At 43.5% G+C, this 19,851-nt stretch overlaps 3 protein-coding genes and 1 pseudogene across 4 annotated transcripts; 3 read left to right on the top strand and 1 right to left on the bottom strand.

Annotated features, from left to right (window-relative positions):
* Window positions 1-1,372: 1,372 nt before the first annotated feature.
* Window positions 1,373-5,404, top strand: LOC130531610 (TNFAIP3-interacting protein 3-like). Of its 2 annotated transcripts, none has more exons than XM_057043686.1 (7): window positions 1,373-1,647; window positions 2,904-3,054; window positions 3,368-3,511; window positions 3,936-4,064; window positions 4,166-4,408; window positions 4,644-4,769; window positions 4,949-5,404. In XM_057043686.1, exons 1-7 carry the CDS (start codon window positions 1,520-1,522, stop codon window positions 5,123-5,125), a joined length of 1,098 nt encoding a protein of 365 aa, XP_056899666.1. In that variant the 5' UTR covers window positions 1,373-1,519; the 3' UTR covers window positions 5,126-5,404. The 2 variants fall into 2 exon arrangements, with proteins under 2 accessions (XP_056899666.1, XP_056899667.1); XM_057043687.1 differs by having other exon boundaries at window positions 1,419-1,647; window positions 2,891-3,054.
* A 1,168-nt stretch (window positions 5,405-6,572) lies between these two features.
* Window positions 6,573-10,692, bottom strand: si:ch211-153b23.3 (uncharacterized). Its single transcript, XM_057043734.1, has 10 exons — window positions 10,535-10,692; window positions 10,069-10,234; window positions 8,418-9,983; window positions 8,197-8,301; window positions 8,012-8,121; window positions 7,730-7,921; window positions 7,486-7,648; window positions 7,253-7,418; window positions 7,003-7,097; window positions 6,573-6,923 (listed from the first exon to the last, which is right to left on the bottom strand). Exons 2-10 carry the CDS (start codon window positions 10,223-10,225, stop codon window positions 6,838-6,840), a joined length of 2,640 nt encoding a protein of 879 aa, XP_056899714.1. The 5' UTR covers window positions 10,226-10,234; window positions 10,535-10,692; the 3' UTR covers window positions 6,573-6,837.
* Window positions 10,693-10,772: 80 nt separating this feature from the next.
* On the top strand, window positions 10,773-13,852 carry LOC130531649 (cis-aconitate decarboxylase-like). The gene is made up of 6 exons (XM_057043735.1): window positions 10,773-10,961; window positions 11,184-11,238; window positions 11,344-11,531; window positions 11,780-11,872; window positions 11,969-12,174; window positions 12,508-13,852. The coding sequence occupies exons 1-6, from the start codon at window positions 10,788-10,790 to the stop codon at window positions 13,424-13,426; spliced, it is 1,635 nt and encodes a 544-aa protein (XP_056899715.1). The 5' UTR covers window positions 10,773-10,787; the 3' UTR covers window positions 13,427-13,852.
* Window positions 13,853-17,865: 4,013 nt separating this feature from the next.
* Window positions 17,866-19,755, top strand: LOC130531620 (L-threonyl-[L-threonyl-carrier protein] 4-chlorinase-like; annotated as a pseudogene).
* The last annotated feature ends 96 nt before the right edge of the window (window positions 19,756-19,851 follow it).

The raw sequence follows: 19,851 nt of genomic DNA, 5'->3' as shown, positions 1-19,851 counted from the left end.
AGATGGCATGTGAGGGGGAGCGCTGGAGCCAGACTGAGCTATGAGGTGGTACGGGTGCCTCCCCTGCTTTTATCTCAAAGTGATGGCAAAATGGTAGCAAGATGGCAACAGCTCTGATTCAGCACGCTGGGTGCACCAGTAGATAAAACCTCTACAAATAAAAGTTTATGATAAGAGCGTACAGGAGGGTTAATCTCAGCAGTTAATCCATGATCACCATCCTGTCTGTCGCTACCTGCTACTTTTACAATAAAGGGCGCCTCTTGGTTATTGTGCGCCTGTATTACTAGTGCGAAGAATTTGGCAGCCTCTGGTGGCGAGAATGTGCATTACATCTGACCGTTACCTATTTCCTCTTGTCAACAATTATCTCTAGTCCAGATGTTGAAATATTTTATGGTATGATGGAAATATTATCCTGGCTCATCAAAAGTAGATTTAGGTCCGCTAATGATACATTTTAGACTTTTTATAAAAATCCTTTATTGCTTTTATTTCCGTCTTTCTTCAGGAAACCCGTTAATATCATCCACTTTCTCCAGCACTGACATCTCTTTTATGAAAGCACAACTTGATAAACCCACCCAGCGTTTCATCTTGTTAAACCTGCAGAATGTTACACACTGTCAGAACAGAAGAGTGATTTATGTCTGTAATGAAATGCTCACTTTTGAGCACAGATAACTTGATGACATTTACATTTGCAGCCACGGAGCAGCTCTTCTCCCCACCAAAATATCTGCCTTGGGACTATTCTTTACCACGAGTGGCCTTAAATCCGTGTGACTAAGGACATGTAAAAGAGCTAGCAAAGGAGGTGGGCTAATTAATTTTCTTAGTTTTAATAAAAGCTTCTCCCTACTTAGAGGAACATAATTAACAAAAATCCTTTAATTTACCTCATTGTCCCTTCAACGAAGGTGTGATTTCTTAATTAACCTGCTGCAGCTGCTTCCCTCAGTCTCAGTAATGAGTGCAGCGGTGAACTCTTCCACCCCGATCCTGTGATTATTTCTCACACATAAACATCACTGTTATTATCAATTTAGATCCCCGCAAGATGTAATCATACCCAACCTGTGTATCTCTTCACTTTACTTGCTATTAACGTCCTCAATAGCTCATTTAGGACGACGGCTCAGTTAACAAATACGGGTTTTCCCACATGCGTTACCATAAACACACGAGGGCCCGTCACAGACTTGGACAACCCCAAACACCCTGAATGGTTCTGAAACTGAGAAAAAAACCGAGCAAACCTTCGGAACAAGGCCAGCATTAACCATACTGGCAGTCAGCTGAAGCAGTTCTCAGCGTCACTTCCTGTTTTCGGGGGGTTTTTCGCATCATGTGGCTCCAGGTTGGAACCACTTCCTCTTTTGCTCCACAGACGACACTACTTATTTTCAATCAAACTCCTGCCAGTGGTTCCGTGAACAGAAACGCTGCAGGTTCTAGGGTGTGAGCGCTAGCGTTTCATTTACATTTAGTTTTTGAATATTTCAAGATTCGGCCTGTCATGGATGGGGATATCACATCTTTTTCATCTTCGTCATCATTATCAGCAGCAGTAAGTGAGAAAGACAGTTCACCAAAAAAGGACAACGGTATTCATCAGGAGGAAGATAAACCAGCCGAAGAATTGTGGTAGGTGATAAAAGAATCAAATACAGATGCCCAATTTCATGTAAAATGACAATAACTGCTCAGATTTACTCATAGATCTCCCCGTTTGTTGTCTACCATTTTGTTGTTGTTGTTGGGTCAAAGATTTATGGCATTTCCACACTTTCATATTTGATTTTTGAGCAATTATTCCGTCACCAGTACAGTACATGAACTTTCCTACCAACATTTGTAGACAGTCAGGTAGCACAAGTGAAAAAAAAAATGAGTGGGAGCCTGAAGGCTGGCTGGAATTTCCCATTTGCTCATGAAATGTGGGCTTCAGGTTATGATATCACAGCACGAGTTTGTGATTTTCACGGAAGATACGATGACATTAAAGATGAAATGCGAGCACTGAGCTCCAGAAGACCCTCAACCACAGTTGTGTTTACGCTTCTCATGAACTGGAATCCAGAATGTCCTTGTTGGCGTGGAACAAACACACGCGACAGCCTCGGCGTCCCCAACAGAACTCCTTGTGTGACGGTCTGAGATGATAGCAGACTTTCGCCTTCCTCTTTGGATCACGATACGGGACGCGGTTGCATAACGCGGCTTCGTATAACAGGCTAGTGAAACCTAGGTGGAGGAAAGCATGTGTTTGTGGGGGAGTTTTGCCTCAAGGGGGGGCTGAGAGTTGATCACAGACTGGGGATCTTTGTAGCACTTAGGTTTCTGAGGTTATAGCCCTTCTACATCACACACACACACACACACACACACACACACACACACACACACACACACACGCAAGACAGGCCTTTCCATCTTTGCTGTCTCCACTCACCTCTTATCATAACAAGTACAACGAAAGCCACTTGAACTAATAACGTTTAACATTTTTTTTCTTTTTTCGTGGCACCCATTTATTTTGGTTACCACCCGCCCTCCCCCCACCCAGGCTATCATCAGGAAAACACATCTGAGCTGATTCTGACTGGCTGAAGCTGCCCGTGCTGAGAAATGCATCACTCTGTGCATGAGTGTATGTGTTTGAGTCTCTGGAGTGCACAATGCCGCTGCAAATGCATGTGCGTGCGTGGGCGTGCATAATAGCTGCAATCCGATTCTCTGCAAGTGCACTCTACGGGAGTGGGTGTTCAAAAGTACTCGGGTGTTCTTTTTTGCTGGCATGTGTTTGCTTATTAATGTAAATTCTCTGGTAATGTTCTTCATCACGACTTTATTTATAGCGCATTTTCTCTCACACGTGCGCTAACAGTGTGTGTCTGTAGGACGGAGGACCCGAGCCCTGTGGGGCACAGGCTTCTGTCCACAGAGGAGCAGGTGACTCTAATCACCGAGAGCATGACTGTCACCTCCAACGATCAGGAGAAGCTGCTGCTGCTCAACAAGAACACCGAGCTCCGCAGAGTTAACAAAGAGGTAAAATGAATAAATAAATCAGCCTCTTCTGATGTGGTGAGGTCCATTTATTCCTCTCTGAAGCTCAGAGAAATGTGTAAAAACCACTGTTGGACCTGGCTCCTTTTATTTAGTTCTTTTTATGAAAGGGTCCCCTCCCCGACCCCGAAAACTGCCAAACCCCCAGCTCGCCGATCCAAAGTCTCTTTCGGATCGACAACGACAGCAGTAATGGTGCCATGAGTCAGTTGCCATATTGAAGGCCGTGGTCCTGACCTGGCGTTGTGATATGATGGCGTTCATTGTGAGTGATGAAGATGATGGTGTCTCATAGCTGATGAAGCTAAATGAGGACTGGGACCAGGTGTACCGCAGCGCCACGCTGAGTCTTCAGCAAAGAATGGCGGCGTTGGAGCTGGAGAACACGGCCATCAAAGAACTAAACAGCAGGCTGCTGCTCCGAGTGGAACACCAACAGGTAAACACAAAAGCCAAATTTACATGGTACCGGACACTGAGAAGGTGGTGGTGTTGGTGGTGGAGGAGGAGGAGGAGGAGGAGGAGGAGGAGGAATAATTAGCCTCAGTGACCAGAATGAAGTGGTTGGGAGTTGGTCACCTGTGTCAGATTGATACCTGGAGCTGCTCTCTGTACTTTGTCCTCTCTACTCTGTTGCTCCTGATGCAGTCTCTTGTTTTTTTAAGCTAACTGTTTTTCAAACAGAGAGCAAAGCTGAAGCTTACTTTAGAGTGGCTTCTGAAAGTTTCTCAGGTGGTTTTCCCTTTTCTTTTTTTTCTTGTGATGACAGAGAGCCATTCTGTGCATTTTGTCGAGTGCATGTCGTATGTCAGATGTCTGGTTGGGTATTTTTCGAGATGTGACTGCTCTGTTTGTGGCTGCAGTGTGCTAAAGAGTACTACGAGCAGACGCTAATGCAGGAGCTGAAGAAGAACCATGAACTGCAGGAATATGTCAGACTGCTGGAGAACCGAGTGTACCACCCCGACAAAGAATGCAGGCTTGACAAACAAGTATATACCTGTCACTTCTCTGCACACCTAAGCAGTTATTAATCTTTCATTTCATATTTTGTAAGTATCACTCAGGGGTGTTTCTTATTTCATGACTGGAGGATGTGATTCAGAGCTCCGCATCGTGCATCAGCAGTAATCCCATAGAGGCTGCCAATCTGTTACACAGTCATGCCTCTGGATACGACCCCACATCCTGCTTTCCCTCAGCTTCTGGCAGCCCAGAGGCCGAACAGCAAGAGGAACCCCACAGCAGCAGCAGCAGCACCCGGGTGGATGGTTTGGGAGACACCAGACAAGAAATGCAGGTTTTAAAAGAACAGCTGGAGGTCCTGAGATACCAGGTGGGCCCGCATCTTCAGCAACAGTTCCCATTTCAGATGCGATGACAGCAGAGCTGATGTCAAATCACTGTTGCCAGGGGAAGATTTGCTGAAAGCTTCCATAATAATTCGACGGAAAACTCCGCCACCTAGTGGCGACTCTGCGCTCTCTCAAATCTTTTGACTGAATAAGAACATATGACCGCAGATCATACGGAACATGACCATGACTTGTCTCATTGCCTCGTATCTACAGACCCGGATTTACGAAGCTGAATATGAGACACAGCATAATGACCACAAACACACTCTGCTGGAGAACCGAAGGCTGAGGAAGAAGAGGGAGGAGATGCGCCAACAGGTGGCACTGCTGCAGGAACAGGTGGCGTCTTCACGCACGCACGCACACAACAACGTGATGGCGTCACAAGTTCCAAATAAATTAGCCTTGTTAAAACTTTATACAAACTCGCGTGAGGATGCGCGGCGACTACAGTTAAACATGCAGGATTATCCGTGTTTGCGTTCAAACCTCAGTTGATTTTTGCGTTTGTGTTGCAGCTCAAGGTTTACGAAGACGATTTCCGACGGGAGCGGTCGGACAAGCAGATTCTGCAGCGGCTGCTGCTGAAGAAAAATCCCCCCAGCAAAGAGCTGGTGCTGACGCACCGCTGCAATAACGAGCAGCAGCCTCTAGGGGGAGACAAGCGGACAAAGAGGGAAGAGACGCGGCCGTAGCATCGTCCTCTCTGCCCCCAAAACATGAACAGGGTCAAAGAATAACCCCGGAAAGAAAATGAAAGAAAGTACATCAATATGAACATTATTTATGCAGCATGAAGCACTCACATATACAGCACTTTTATCTGATCATCGCTCGAGCACTCAGAGACATTTGTTACACTCCTGTAATTTTAGATGAGACTTTGTTTTTCTTTTCCCACAGACTATATGAGAAAGAATATATTGTACCAATATATTGAAAAAATATGGATATTAAAACAAATGACAACACAAGGTGACATGCTGTTTCTTTTCTTGTTTTTATCTCTTTGGATGCAAATATTTAATATAAAGTATACACGGACTTTAAGCAATATTACAAAGATATAAAATTAATTTATAAAAATATATATATATAATCTTTTCAGTAGATAGACATCAGTGCAACATTTTATGAGCATTGTAATTCCCAGAAGTTGACACCTGAACTGCTATCGGGTTATTAACCAGCATCTTCTATTCAGCAGGAACAAGGACATGTTTCAGTATGAATGGCCTGCCACATGTGTGTGAGGAGTTCTTCCTTCTAACCTGTCCCACATTAGTGTTTAACCAGTAAAAATAATGGTCTTTGTTTAATCATGAATTAGTCAGGAAAGTCCCACTAAGTTTGTTCTGTTTCAAGATAAGCAAGAGAAACATCCTCATCTCTGAACATTTAAGGAAGTATTAAGTCTTCCTGCTATATTGTGGCATACAGAACTGTGTGTGATGCTTTGTTCATTTAATTTAAGATTATTACTGTCAATTTCTGGTGTTACAGCTGGAGGTTTTGGGTCTGGACCATTTCCCATTATTAAAATTCATAGATGGGGAAATTTGAAGGGTCTATTTATTCATTCTGTTAATGGTATAATAGGCTGCAGCCCCATCAGGACTGCTGTGTAGTTGGTTTTTTTTACAATATAGGAAGAAATTAGGAGCAGATGATATTGTTGAATGTAGAACAGCTTCGTGTTTATGTCCTCTACTATTACACAGTCTTGTTGCTCAGATCTGAGCAGCAGCACTGATGTTAGCAGTGCACATGATACCGTAATGATATGACCATTCCTGACAGGAACTGAACAATGAACAGGGGCCAGCCAGGGGTGGTGGTAGCTCAGTCTGTTGGTGATCGGCTCCAGTACCCTCCCTGTGACGGCCGAAAACCAAAACAAAACAAGGGCGAGTGAAGTTCCACGTGTTAACGGTGCAGTCCTGAGTGCAGCAGAGCATTTGACCTTTCTGTTAGTCATTAATCATCTCCTCTGCTTTGACATTAGTATTCTATCCATACTGATTTGTGATTCAAGTCTTCCATTGTAGTCCTTTTTTTCTTTTAAAGACTGTCTGCTATTGTATCTGATAATAATGTATATTAGGGAAAAAATTCCTTATGAATCTCACTGAAACAATGTGAAACCAATTCAAATGTGTTTATTGAAAACAAGATAAACATAAACTCAACAGTGCAACATTGGGATCTTTACTCACATACAATAATATTTAGATATACAATTTTTTCTTTTCTCCTGCAGTTTTACATTACAGAGTTTCTGACACAACAATCATTTGTACAGCTTAGAGAACAGTTATTTTACTGCAGAACAGAGAAACTAAAATGCCCCCAGACTAAAGATATTGCACAGCGAAGCCCATTAAATCTTGAAGGAGCTCCTGCAGGGTCACATCATGCAGTTTTTCACTTTCTCAAAAACCTGCTGGACCTTCACGGCAGGGACACATCCTTCCCTCACAATGGTGATAGTTCCTGTGAAAACAATGAGACAGGGATGGGTTGGGACGAGTGCGTCCAACAAAAATGCAATTCGGACATATTATCCTTCTACCTTCATTGATCTTCAGGCAGTTGACCACCGTGGACGCAACAACTTCATTTGAATGTCCATCACTCAGAACCCCCTGGATCTTGTGTCCCAGTCGGCTGTGGCCAAAGAGGGGAACAGTAGTACAGCGAGTGAGTGGATATAAGCAAACATTTACGCAATACCACTCTTGAAACAAATGAGTTGTTGGTCCTTTTTGACAGAAATCATGCACTAAGGCTCCACTGCTGCACGATTCTCTGGGGACACTTACCTGATGACCATGTCGTGGTGGGTGCTGTCTGGCTCTCCACTGGGATTCGCTGAGGTAATTGCGAGGGGACCAGTGATATCACAAAGGTGGCCAGTCACTGTGTGGTCCGGGACGCGGATCATGATGCTGTCCCTGGTGCCGACGCGGTCATAAGCCGGTCCTACTCCTGTGAATAAACCAGTGATCTCAAGCCAAGTCAAATGAACTGGTGAAACAGTTCCCCCAGTACTGACCGAGTCTGAGCAGCCAGTCTCCTTTGCTGACAATGCAACTGATGCCTCCTGGGTAGACGTTCCTCATAAACTCCCAGAGTAAAGGACTGAATGGAGGCTTTGCATCCACCAACTGTTCCACATTAGAGATGCAAATGCAGATTGGTTTCTCTGCTGGTCTGTCCTGGAGGTCACAGGTACAGAGGATAAGAAGTCCTTTGTTCATTTGCATGTTCTATGTTACACTTTGGGTTTTATGTCATACTTTAATGTTGTAGATTTTCTCAATAGCATGGGGATTCTTGCACGAGGCTGCCAGGGCATAGACCGTGTCTGTGGGGATGCCACACACTCCTCCTTCGTCCAGAAGAGCAGCAATGGTCCAGAGGCTGCTGGTTAGGTGTGAGTTCGCCACTGGACATGGCAGCTCTGCAGCGGTCTCCTTCGTCACCTCCTCCTAAGGTCACGGAGCAGGAGAGAGTTGGATCAACCACAAGCTCACCACCACACTGTGATAAACGTAAAAAGTGATCTGTTTTTGAGCTACCCTAAGTAAGCGAGGGCCCAGGGGCAGCAGCTGCTGTGAAAAGGTGCTGTTCATCAGCGATGCCAGAGCTCCATATATGCAGATTACTGACAGTAGAGCAAGCATGGCCACTGCAAATAAAGGACATTTAATTTGTCAAATTGGTTCGCAGTGAAGTCCAGATCAATATTTAAAACAAACTTCACCTTCCAGTGGATATGGGAGACGCTGCAGAGTAGAAAGCAGGAAGCAGATCAGAACCACCTCCATGACCGCTGTTAGAAACAGTAACACCAGGTTCCTATAGGCTGCTGGGATTCAAATAGAGCATAAAGTCACTCTCTTAAACAAGACGGGAGTTTCATTTTTAGGATTGGTTAGATTGTTGTTTCATGAAAAGATCTGTGAATTGTGTCTTTAAGCTTACCGATCACCATGAGGAAAACGTTGATAACCAGGAGTGCTGTGATTCCCGCGGTGAAACCATAAGCTGCCTCTACGGAGAACTGAGGCAGGTTACCTGAAAAGGCAAATCTAAACCAGGACCAAGTTGCCCACACAGCGGCGTAGACAGATGGGATGACTGAGCCAAAACGACTGCCTGATGCGACTTGCAGTCGACTGACGTAAACCTGGATGATGGCTCCAGAGATCAACACCCAAGGCAGAGTCAGGTGGAGGAAGGCAGGATTCTTGCTGGATGAACTCGTGTGAAGAGCTGAGAGAGCTGCAAGTCCATTTGAGAGGTAGAACAGAGCATCTGAGGCCTGGTCAGTTTGGGACACCGCCTGTCTTTCTCGAAGCTCAATCTTGCAGGTGAGAGCGCTCTTCAGCTTGTCTATGGACGTGGGCTGCGATCCCACAGGTATGAGAGCTTTCTCTGCTATGGTGTTGATAAGACGAGCGAAGGTGCCATACAGCGAGACTGCAGTGAACAGGGACAAAGCTACACCGAAGAAAAAGTAGTATCCCTGGACAGGGATCTGAGGGATTGTTGAGACAGTGAGCAGAACGAACAGAATGTTGTGGATCAGCTCAAAGACATCTGTGGTGAGGCTTGCCACACAAAGTACTAATCCTGCTATCACAAAGAACCAGTTACCCACCATCGCTTCCCTCCCTGACATGACAGTGCTGTCCTCCACGTTCAGGAAAGACACCACAAACTCCTCCCAGGCCTTGATCAGCCAGTAGGCAGCATGAAGGCCGAACTTGGTGGTGTGGTAGCAGTCTTGGCGCAAATAGGAATAATAACTGGATAACAGCAGGGCGACAGTGATGATTGACACCCATGTTGCCCCCAACCCAAAGGACTTCATCCACCCAAAACTATAGAACGCAAAGATGAAGGAGGCAACAGTGTCACAGAAGAACCCCAATGCCATGGGCTCGGCATATTTGGTGTTTTTCTTCTTCTCCTGCCCAGTACTCTGTGCACTTGCAGAGTTGGGTATTTTTAACAGGAGAACATTAAAGAGAGGGGTACCAAAGCCTTTGAGGACCAGGCGTTGAGTCAGACCTTTGGCAAGGAGGGCAGCTGAGCCATAAATGGAAAATACCAGAATGAGGGTTTCCAGGATCCCAGAGACCACAAGGGCCCAAGGACCTGCAGCCAGACCAACCGCTTCAAAAACTAAAGTGAGGGTGATGGCCCCAAAGACAAAAGGCATTATGTAGTTGACTGTAGCAGAGCAGAATGCTAGGAGGAAGGACAGTAGAATGTAGGGCACCAGACCAGCAATGGCTGACTCATTAATGAACATCAGGATCTCTGAGGTGGCCAAACAAGATGTGTTGCTGGTGTCATTAGAGGCATATTCCATCATCTGACGTGTTCCATCACAGGCACCAAAGAAGATCCTGGTGGCACCATAACTGGCCCAAAGGGCAGCATAGCCAATGAAGGCAGTGCCACTTAGATGATCGTATTTCCTGAAGGAGAGCAGGCCAGCCACCAGTTGGCATAAACCCCCAATCAGGATGAGATGAACACCTATTTAAAAAAATAAAATAAAATAATTTTTCAAACAGTTTGCAATATTTTAGTTTTATATTTCAACGGTTTTCTTCTTCTTCACCTGCGAGTATGTTTTCCACCCCCACTGGAGCAATGCCAGTATGTGCTGTATTAAAGTTCTGTAGAAGTACCAGGAATGCACTGATCCCATTGGACAGCATGCCCAACACTCCAGGCTCACCATAGAAACTGGCGGGAAACCCTTCTGAGGTTGACATAGTGTCCCACTGTGACAATGAAAGTCATTAATCAGATGGAGAATTAAAGGAGAATATAGGAGAATTAAAGCTCTTTAAGGGTTATTTTGATCATTTAGCTCAAGACATATATTAACAAAAAGGGATGGAATTCTAATGCTGAATGCAGCAAGTTATTCTGGAATATCTAAATAACAGAGACAGCATATTACTAAAGAGCAGTGACAAACGATGAAAGTGTTTAAAATATGTTTAAAATAATGGATACAATCGCTTTTTTTTAATCAAGCATCTTGTTATTAATAGAAGAAAAAAATAATCAGCACTTACCTGAGGAAGAGACTCAGACTGGAAAGAACTGTTCAGCTGTTCTGAAAAGTGTCAGAACTTTGACCCAAATAAAGTATTTGTAGGAGGAGTTGGTGAAAATTCCCATTATATCATCCAATTCCTAACAACCTGAGAGGCAAACAACCCATTCTGCTCCTCCTTTCCTCCTCTGTATGCTGATATACTGATAGTCATGACGACCTCTAAAACTTTTCCTCCTTTTTGTGCCGTTCCTTTACAGTAATTGGTCAGTATGGGGATTTCCCATTCCTTCTGGGGATCTGACAGTCAATGTGACTATTTAAGGAACCACTTCCAAATCAAAAAGTATCACAATCCTTCACAGCCTATCGACGACAAAATTACTGCAGCAGCACCAAGGACAAGGCAACGGGCAAGAAATTACACCATGATGTCCAAATTACAGGTACAATTAGGGGTTGTTTTTTTTTTAGTGCACTACAGGGCTATTACTTGTTACTGTCTAGCATAGGGGCTTTTATTTAGGATGTACTGTGCTTAAAATATAATGTGAAAACTTAAACTGAACTGCAAAACAAAAGTCATGCTTCATTCAGAAAGCGTTAAAAAGGATGTTGAAATAACTTTTATGTATCTGTAAAGATGTGCCTTGTGTTTTATGCGACAGAAAGCCTTTAAACCTGCATGGGCTACCAGAAGATTGCATAAGTCAGCAGTAGAAGGTACTTGGTTTTCTTTTCTTTTCTTTTCTTTTCTTTTCTTTTCTTTTCTTTTCTTTTCTTTTCTTTTCTGTCAAGCAGCCGAACATCTTTGTTCTTCGCCCACAGTCCTGCAGCACCCAGAACCTGAAGACACCATCACCTCCAGCTATGGGAAGTTCATCAGCAACATAAAGGCTGAACACTTGTCACCTGTGGTGCTGCAGCGCAGCAAACGGATGGTCTTGGACAGCATCGGTGTGGGTTTGATTGGCAGCACCACAGATGTGTTTGCACTGGCTCTGCAGCACTGCCAGGTGAAGCTCAGGAGAACAATGAACTTTTCCAAAGGGTTTTTTATTTGATATGAGCGATGAAAGCATATTAGCGGCCTGAGGCTAACACTTTAATCATTATCCTTGTTAACAGCTTTGTGCAGACAGATCAAACAGAGATGTTTAACCTTATAATCTGAGCACAAGCTGCTGACCTATTAATGCCTGAGAGATAAAAAAAATCTTTATTATGCTCGCTGTGACAGACATGAGTCTCCTTTCTCCTCCAGCACATGTATGCGCACGATGAAATCAGCTCTGTGTATGGACGCAGGGATACCAAACTTTCCCCGACATTGGCAGCCTTTGTCAACGGGGTGGCAGTGAGTGATGGTGCCTTCTAAGATCAGAGGGGTCACACAGATTACATCAGTTACCAGAGCCACCCTTCAGCTGCTGAAGGCTTATCTGTTTTGTAGACTCATTCCATGGACTTTGATGACACATGGCACCCAGCCACTCACCCCTCTGGAGCGGTCCTTCCAGCTGTGTTAGCAATCAGTGACATGATGCCCGCTAACTGCAAACCCAGCGGCCTGGACCTCCTGCTGGCTTTCAATGTCGGCATTGAGATACAGGGACGGCTAATGAGGTTCTCCAATGAGGCTCACAACATCCCCAAAAGGTCAGAACTGGAGAACTGGACTGCCATTATTTTTAGATGTAACATTGAAACATATATTTCCATAGTAGTTGGTGAATTGTGGTTGTTTTATACGGAGAAGAATTATCCACATGAGTCAGTAGAGATCCGTATATGACTCTTGTGGTGCCTACAGAGCTGTTGATGGGAAAATAGTCTATTTGTGGTATCAGTGATGTGTGAAAAGCAGTTTATGAAAGTCAATCACAAGAGGGAGAGTTAGCTTTATTAGCCACGTCGTAAGCATGAACACATAAAAATGACCCTCTTGTCAGATGACCTGCCAAAAAAAAATACTGTTTTTTCCATCTTCAGGTTTCACCCTCCCAGTGTGGTGGGAACCATGGGGAGTGCGGCTGCCTGCGCTCGTCTCTTGTCATTGGATCAATCCCAGTGCAGTCATGCTTTGGCTATAGCTGCGTCCCTGTCTGGGGCACCCATGGCAAACGCTGCCACTCAGTCTAAGCCCCTGCACATCGGTAACGCCTCACGTTTGGGGCTGGAGGCTGCTCTGCTTGCCTCCCGAGGCCTGGAGGCCAGTACTCAGATTTTGGATGCTGTGGACGGGGTTTCTGGCTTTAGTGCTTTCTATGAAGACTATAAACCCTGCATGTTAGAATCCCCAAATGACTATGGCCATACTTTCCTGCTAGAAACCCAGGACATGGGCTTCAAGCGCTTCCCTGCCCATCTGGGGATGCACTGGGTGGCAGATGCTGCCACCAACATCCATAAACTTCTTCTAGAGTATGGTCGAGGTGAAGTTCAAATTCAAGATATTCTAATAAGAACCCCCAAATCAAAGTACATCAACCGGCCGTTCCCCAAATCCGAGCATGAAGCGCGCCACTCGTTTCAGTTCAACACCTGCAGTGCTCTCCTGGACGGTGAGGTTACGGTGCAGTCCTTCACCCCCACAGCTATGACGCGCCCTGACCTGCTCGCTCTCCTGAACCTCGTCCGCGTGGAGCAACCCCATGACAACCCCGCTAATTTTAACCAAATGTACGGTGAGGTTCAGGTGACGCTTGTTGGCGGCGACGTTCTGCGGGGGCGCTGCGACACCTTCTACGGTCACTGGCGCAATCCGCTGACCAATGAGAGCCTCAGGAAGAAGTTCAGGAGCAACGCGGGCGTCGTGCTTCCCCGAGAGAAGGTGGAGGGTCTGATTGATGTGGTGGAGGAGCTGGAGCAGCTCGAGGACTGCAGGGTCCTCCTGTCACAGCTGCAGTGAGCGTTCATACGCAACAAATATTTTTGCAGTCTCATGTATTAATGACACCGCTATTCAAATCATATTTCCACGTCAACAGGTTTCCTCTTTTTTTTAATCATGTGATAAAAGAAGATGCAGATAAACTAATTTTATCTATCAAATATTAATGGAGACATTATTACTGTGGTACGTAATCAACTTCAGGCGCTCTTTTGCTGTTTGATTTTGACTATTCTTGCTCTTATCTGTGGATTCATATTGACTGTAAATAGTGTCCAAGTTTAAACTGTTTCTGTGTCTTTTAAGAGGTTTTGAATGTGTAATTGATCCACAACGTGGGTCAAACATGACCTCGCTGAGTCTATATGTGTACTGTTTAAAAAAATAAAGCAATTCTATCCAACAGTATTCCACAAATTCCTCAATTAACCTTTTTGACCAAAATATTAATTTCCCTTTCCTACTATAAGGAATAGCAGTAATAATGCTAAACACAGTTCAAAACTCACCCACATGCATTATTATATGCATTATTATTATTACTATAGTATTTCCAAGATGTGTCCTGGATGTATATCTGATCAGTCATATACATTCCAGGTATTACTCCGCTAACCTCTTTCTGACCATAATCTACATACGTCTCTAATTTTCTAACTACTGTGACACAAGTCTTTGTAGTTGTTTATGAAAACACAATCAATTCAGCTTTAAAGCGCAGGAGTTAAAGCGCTATGTCGCTGTGGAGTTGGGGATGGAGGATGGGATGGAGTTGAGTCCTGCTTTGATAGGAAGCTGCTGCTGTGAACCAACAGCATGCTGTCAGATGGAACCTCCGTGGAAGTGAATCAGGAAGTGACGTGGAAGTGAAGCATCCACCTGAGTGAAGAACACCCTCTCGTACACCCCGAAGTAGCTGTATCAGTATCTAAGACTACCATCAGGTGAGGTAGCATCAGCATTTCAGAAGTCATCTCAGCATTAGAACAGTGTTCTCTGGACGGATAAGACGTAGATTAACTGTAACAAAGTGACGGAAGGAAGAAAGTCTGAAGAAGAAATGAAGGGCTCATGATCCAAAGGACACCACGTCTTCTGTAAAACATGCTGGGAGCATCGTGGTGACAGGGGCCCACGTGGCTGCCAGTGGAACTGGGTCACTGGTGTTTATTGATGAAGAGTCCGGAGCGGCCGAAGGGAATCAGAGGAGCAAATGTTCTGCTCAGATTCAGGCAAATGCCTCGAAGTGAACTGGACGGCACCTCCCAGTCCAGATAGACACTGACCCAAAGCATACCGTGGAATACAAATGTGTGATACAATGAAAAATGTTGCAAAAAATAAATGTATGGGTCACTTATGACCCATGTGGTGTAACAAAGGGTTGAATTAGAAAAAAATGAGTCAGTTTTATTTCTTTAAATGGATTCATACCGTATGGAAATATTCACATATTTGAATCATAAAGTCTAGAATATTTTCCTAGTTATTCCTAGTGCGTTATATTTTGTAGTAAGTGATTAAGAAGCATGGGGACGTTTGAATAGCTATGTGCTTTAAAAGGTAAACACGTATGTCTTCTTCAACTGATTGGGGGGGTGATTTTGCAGAAACATCAACGATGGTCTGTAAAGCAAAACAAAAAATAAGTGTGAATGTGGAGCAACCTCCTAGGAAAGGACATTTCCTCATTCCTTTTTGTTGGCTAGTCTATTGTGCCAAATAAAATATCTCCATCACCATGTGGGCAGGCTTGGATGTGTGGACAAAGGCTATTATAAATCTAAAGAGGACAATGGTTCATCTGTTAATGTAAGTTGTTGGGTGTGTCCATCAAGGAAATGTCCTCTAGAATTCCACCTGTCTCGCTGGTAAATGTCCCATGACATGTACATGATACTAACCTAACATCTGGACTTTGAAATGGTTGGAGATCGTCGGCTACTGTTCAGACAAAGTAAAGAACTAAAACTGTAGTTGTAGAAATGACAACCTCTCAGCCAAACCCAGCGATCTGGCGTCTGTCCTGGGCTCGCTGCCTCTTAGTGTTGATAGCTGTAGTTGGAACAGGTCCAAATGTACGGTCACGTTGATATTTATACTGTAGAGTCGAGTTTGATTGTGTCAATGACACGTCTGCAGAGTCTCTCGTTCATGTGCATGTCGCAAATAAAAGCTCTAATCGACTAATTTGATACACCAGCAAACATTTTCTTATCCATGAAAACCTCAGCGACCGTCCCTCCAATGATGACAAAGATTCTAATTCAGGCCACAAGAGGGATTTTTCACAATTTTTAAAATTAATTTGGAGCATCCTGCCAAACTTTGACAGGGAAAAATGTGTTTTGTATCATCCAGATCTGAGTGGCTGTCAAGATAATCCCTGAAACAGAATCAGATTATTCAGAACATCTCAGCCATCAGAGTGCTACAGTTTGTCTTGTTTTATCCCTTCTTCACCATTAGTGACCGGCCAGCCTCTTAGTTATGTTTTCCATTTTTTTAATTACATAATTTATTAATACATTTATTTTTTGATTTTTTGGAGATTTTTTAGATAAAACTTGTTTCTTTTTCTTTTTTAATGTCTTTTCTCTGCGAAACATTTGGGTTTTTTAAAACTTATTTAAACTGATTCATTTAAGATTAAGAGGGATTTGTGCTAATTTTGCTCTTGGCCAAGCAGGTGAACCTGACATGAAAATCTGCAGAGCAGAGAACTTTCAAACAAGCATTCATGTAATGAGAAATGTGTCTGTCTCCTTTTGACTCTAAAATTAAGAAAGAAGGATTTACACAAATACGCCAACAAGGAAAAGCCTTATAAATGCTGCATTATTGCCACATCAAAAGCTAGACGTATTTATATTTTGCCATAAAATTACAAGCGCTTCCCGGATGGCTACAGACCATAGCAAACTTCCCATGTAAATTGAGATGAGATAGGGAACAATAGGGAACAAAGCTCTTAATAATGTCTTAATAGGACATTTTCTTGATACAATCAATGAACTGGGTGACCTGAATTTTTTTAAAAACAACAGTCAACATTTCTTTAATCAGTATCCCTGGTGAGGTAGAGGAGTGATAGGAGCATAGCTGCGATTACTGAATATATGGGTCGGATTTATGAGAATTCAGGGAGATTTTATTTCCTGCTTGTTTAACCAGGAATGTCAGTGTGTTCCTCCTGACGCAGGTCTAAACTGACTTTTTCAGTTAAATATCAGTGGGGACATTATTACTGTGGAGTTGGATTAACGTCAAGTGCTCTTTTGCTGTTCCCTCTATTTTTGCTCTCATCCGTGGATTTATAGTTACTGTAAATTAGTGTCCAAGTTTAAACTGTTTCTGAGTCTTCTAAGAGGTTTTGAATGTGTAATCCACAATGTGGTTCAAATGTGACCTCGCTGAGTCTATATGTGTTCTTTCTTTAAAATAAAGCAATTCTATCCAACAAGATTGCACAAAGTCCTCAATTAACCTTTTTGACCAAAATTTTATTTTCCCTTTCCTACTTAACAACAAGAAATAGCAGTAATAACATGTTTTGTATCACCTCCTAATGCACAACACAGGTCAAAACTCACCCACATGCATTAACTATAGTATTTCCGAGATGTATCTTGGAAAAATATCAATTCTATCATTTATGCTTCAACACTTCTGACGGTAATTTAAATCATCTTAGCGTTGCGTTAGCTGCCATCCCATAATACAGTATAAAGGCACCATTCCTCCAACGTTGAGTTTTGAAATACCAAAGCAGAGAACTTCCAATCAAGTGAGGAAAAACATGTTATTCTCCTTTTTGACTGTGCAAACAGGAAATAAACATTTTCACAAAAAACAACACCAATAAGGAAAAGACTTAAATGTTGCGTTATTGCTGCGTTGAAAGCGGGTTATATTTTTATTTTGCCACAAAATTACAGACACTTCCTTGTTGGCTACAGTCCCAAGCAAACTTTTAGAAATCAGAAACAGAACTGTCCCTAGAGAATTAGGTCACCATTGTAAATTCCTGGAACATTCGTAATTTGCAGCAGCAACAGTCAACAATAGTAACTCGACCTCAGTGATGCAGCTCGTTTTCACAGGCACCGATGACACCGAACCCTCAGCTTTGCTGACGGAAGTGAAGGACTTATTTCTTTAACTATGTTTCACTCAATAGGATATTTTTTTATACAATCGGTGAACTGGGTCACGACTGGGTCAAACATCAGTCAACATTTCTTCTTGGAACTGTGGGTCTTGTTTCTGGGTAGAAGACTCAAGAGCGCCTTTATTTCCTTTTAATTAAACCATGAACGTCAGTGTGTTCCTCCTGACAAAGCACACAGCCATTCCAGATAACAACAGTGCAGTTTCCATGAAATTCCCCGTTGGTCTTTCCAAAAGTTTTCCTTTTGTCACGTCTTCATCCCTGAAAGAGATAAAGAGCTGGTGTGGCTGACATGCCAGAAGACGTTGGATCCAGTATATAATCTCTGCTTCTAGAGCGATAAGTCAGAGAGAGCAGAAGACAGAAGCAGGTAGAAGGATCATTTAGCACGCCGACAAACCTTGATGTGTTCCAATCAGTCGCCATAAATTTGTGACACTGCGAAACTGAAGTTCCCTAATGACCTTTTGATTTTGAAACATTTAACTTGTTTTATTTGGATACATTACGAAGACAACGCGTGTCTCATTAACTGTTTTATGCAGACACGTTTTGAGGCGCCACTGAAACCGTCTGATAGAGATGACGACGTCGCCACTTAAGCTCCGGGAGATCTACGGCCAGCAGGGCTTCCTCTCAGCGCTGCCTGTGTTGACTGATGCTGAGCTGAAGGAGGCCAGAGATGCATTTTCTGAGCTGGAGGCCAGATTTGGTGAGATGTGGGACGGATGTTAAATATGTTAAAAGCAAGGACCCCACTGACGTTTGTGTGTTTCCAGGTAAGGAGTACACCCAGTACAGCCTCCACAATGTTCACCTTCGGTATCCCTGGGTGATGGAGCTGACCAGGCACCCTTCGAGTGGTCACGGCCATCCTGGGCCCTGACGTCATCCTGCTGGACTCCCGTTTCATCTGTAAATACCCGGCCATCAGCCCTGATGGGACCAGTGGGAAGAATGGACTTCCATATGTCGCCTGGCATCAGGATATGAGGTAGCTTACTAGCAAAGAAGAGGGGTCTTGGTGTGTGAAAGTGTCAATAGAATGGCTGTGTTTGTAGGTATTGGGGCATCGCTGGTGGTCCGGTTCTGTCAGTGTGGCTCGCTTTAGATGACTCAATGAAAGAGAACGGCGCTCTTCAGGTCATCCCAGGTATTTAATTTTTCTACTGATAATAACACCCCCATAGCCTTGATTAGAGCACCTGAAACCTCATTATTCGCTCCACTAGAGGATAAGATGTTTTCCTGCCATGTAGGAACCCAGTGTGCGGGCATGTTGCCTCACCGCCAGGCCATCCGCCCAGGAAACATGCTGACAGTCAACCAGGAGATCCCAGACGAGCTGGTTCAGGCTAGTGAGGCTGTGCTTTGCCCTCTGCTAGCTGGTCAGATGTCTGTGAGTTTATTTATTTATTTTTTATTTATTTTAATATGGGTCTAAAGTACTGAGTAAATACGGCCTCTCACTGATGTCCTCAGATCCACGACGGAGTGCTCGTCCATGCCAGTGATACCAATGCATCCACGAAAAGGCGCTGCGGGTTTGTGATCCGTTACGTGCCCACCTGTGCATACCCTGTAGAGGTGAATCACACGCAAACATGTTTACTTTTATTACTTTGATGCAGTTCACACTTTATCAACCTTGATGTTGTTCTTGCCGTTGCCTTCAGGATCCTGATCGTCCCAGGAAATTTCTCGCAGCAACCCTGGCCTGTGGTGAAGATCGCTTCAATCACTTTTCAGGAAAAGCAGCATGAATATTTGGTTTTGAAAACATATGCACGCTGATGCTCTACATTCTATGCTGGGCTTTCGGGCTACTTTATTAGATTTTACAATATGAAATAACTGGCTTTGTTTTATGAGTTTATGAATATTTTATTTTGACATGAAAGGATGTGATGGAACCTTTTAAAGTGCTTAAAAATAAAGTATTTAAAGTGCTTTTCTGCTTGCAAGAACCTTGTAAAGTGTGTTTAAAATACAAAGACACTGAGAATTTGCCTTACAATCACAATTTATTCTCTTTATGAATTTATTGCATTCTTGCAAATAAAACATGTTGATATCAAAGTCCTCATAAAAAGCCTTTTGAATACGATTATTTTTCTCAGCAGCTTAGAATATTGCGTGTTTGTGCCCTGATATAAATATCAAGACGTGTGCAATACAATCTTTAGACAGCATGAAAATACAGCTATAATGCAACAAATGACATGTAATAACTTCTTAAGTGTTTGTAAAAGCAATTCAATTCATTATTTAT

Source organism: Takifugu flavidus, chromosome 9, assembly GCF_003711565.1.
Source record: "Takifugu flavidus isolate HTHZ2018 chromosome 9, ASM371156v2, whole genome shotgun sequence".
Classification (NCBI taxonomy): Eukaryota; Metazoa; Chordata; class Actinopteri; order Tetraodontiformes; family Tetraodontidae; genus Takifugu; species Takifugu flavidus.
The sequence above is the reverse complement of the archived record's forward strand: the minus strand, read 5'-3'. Positions and strand labels throughout refer to the sequence as shown.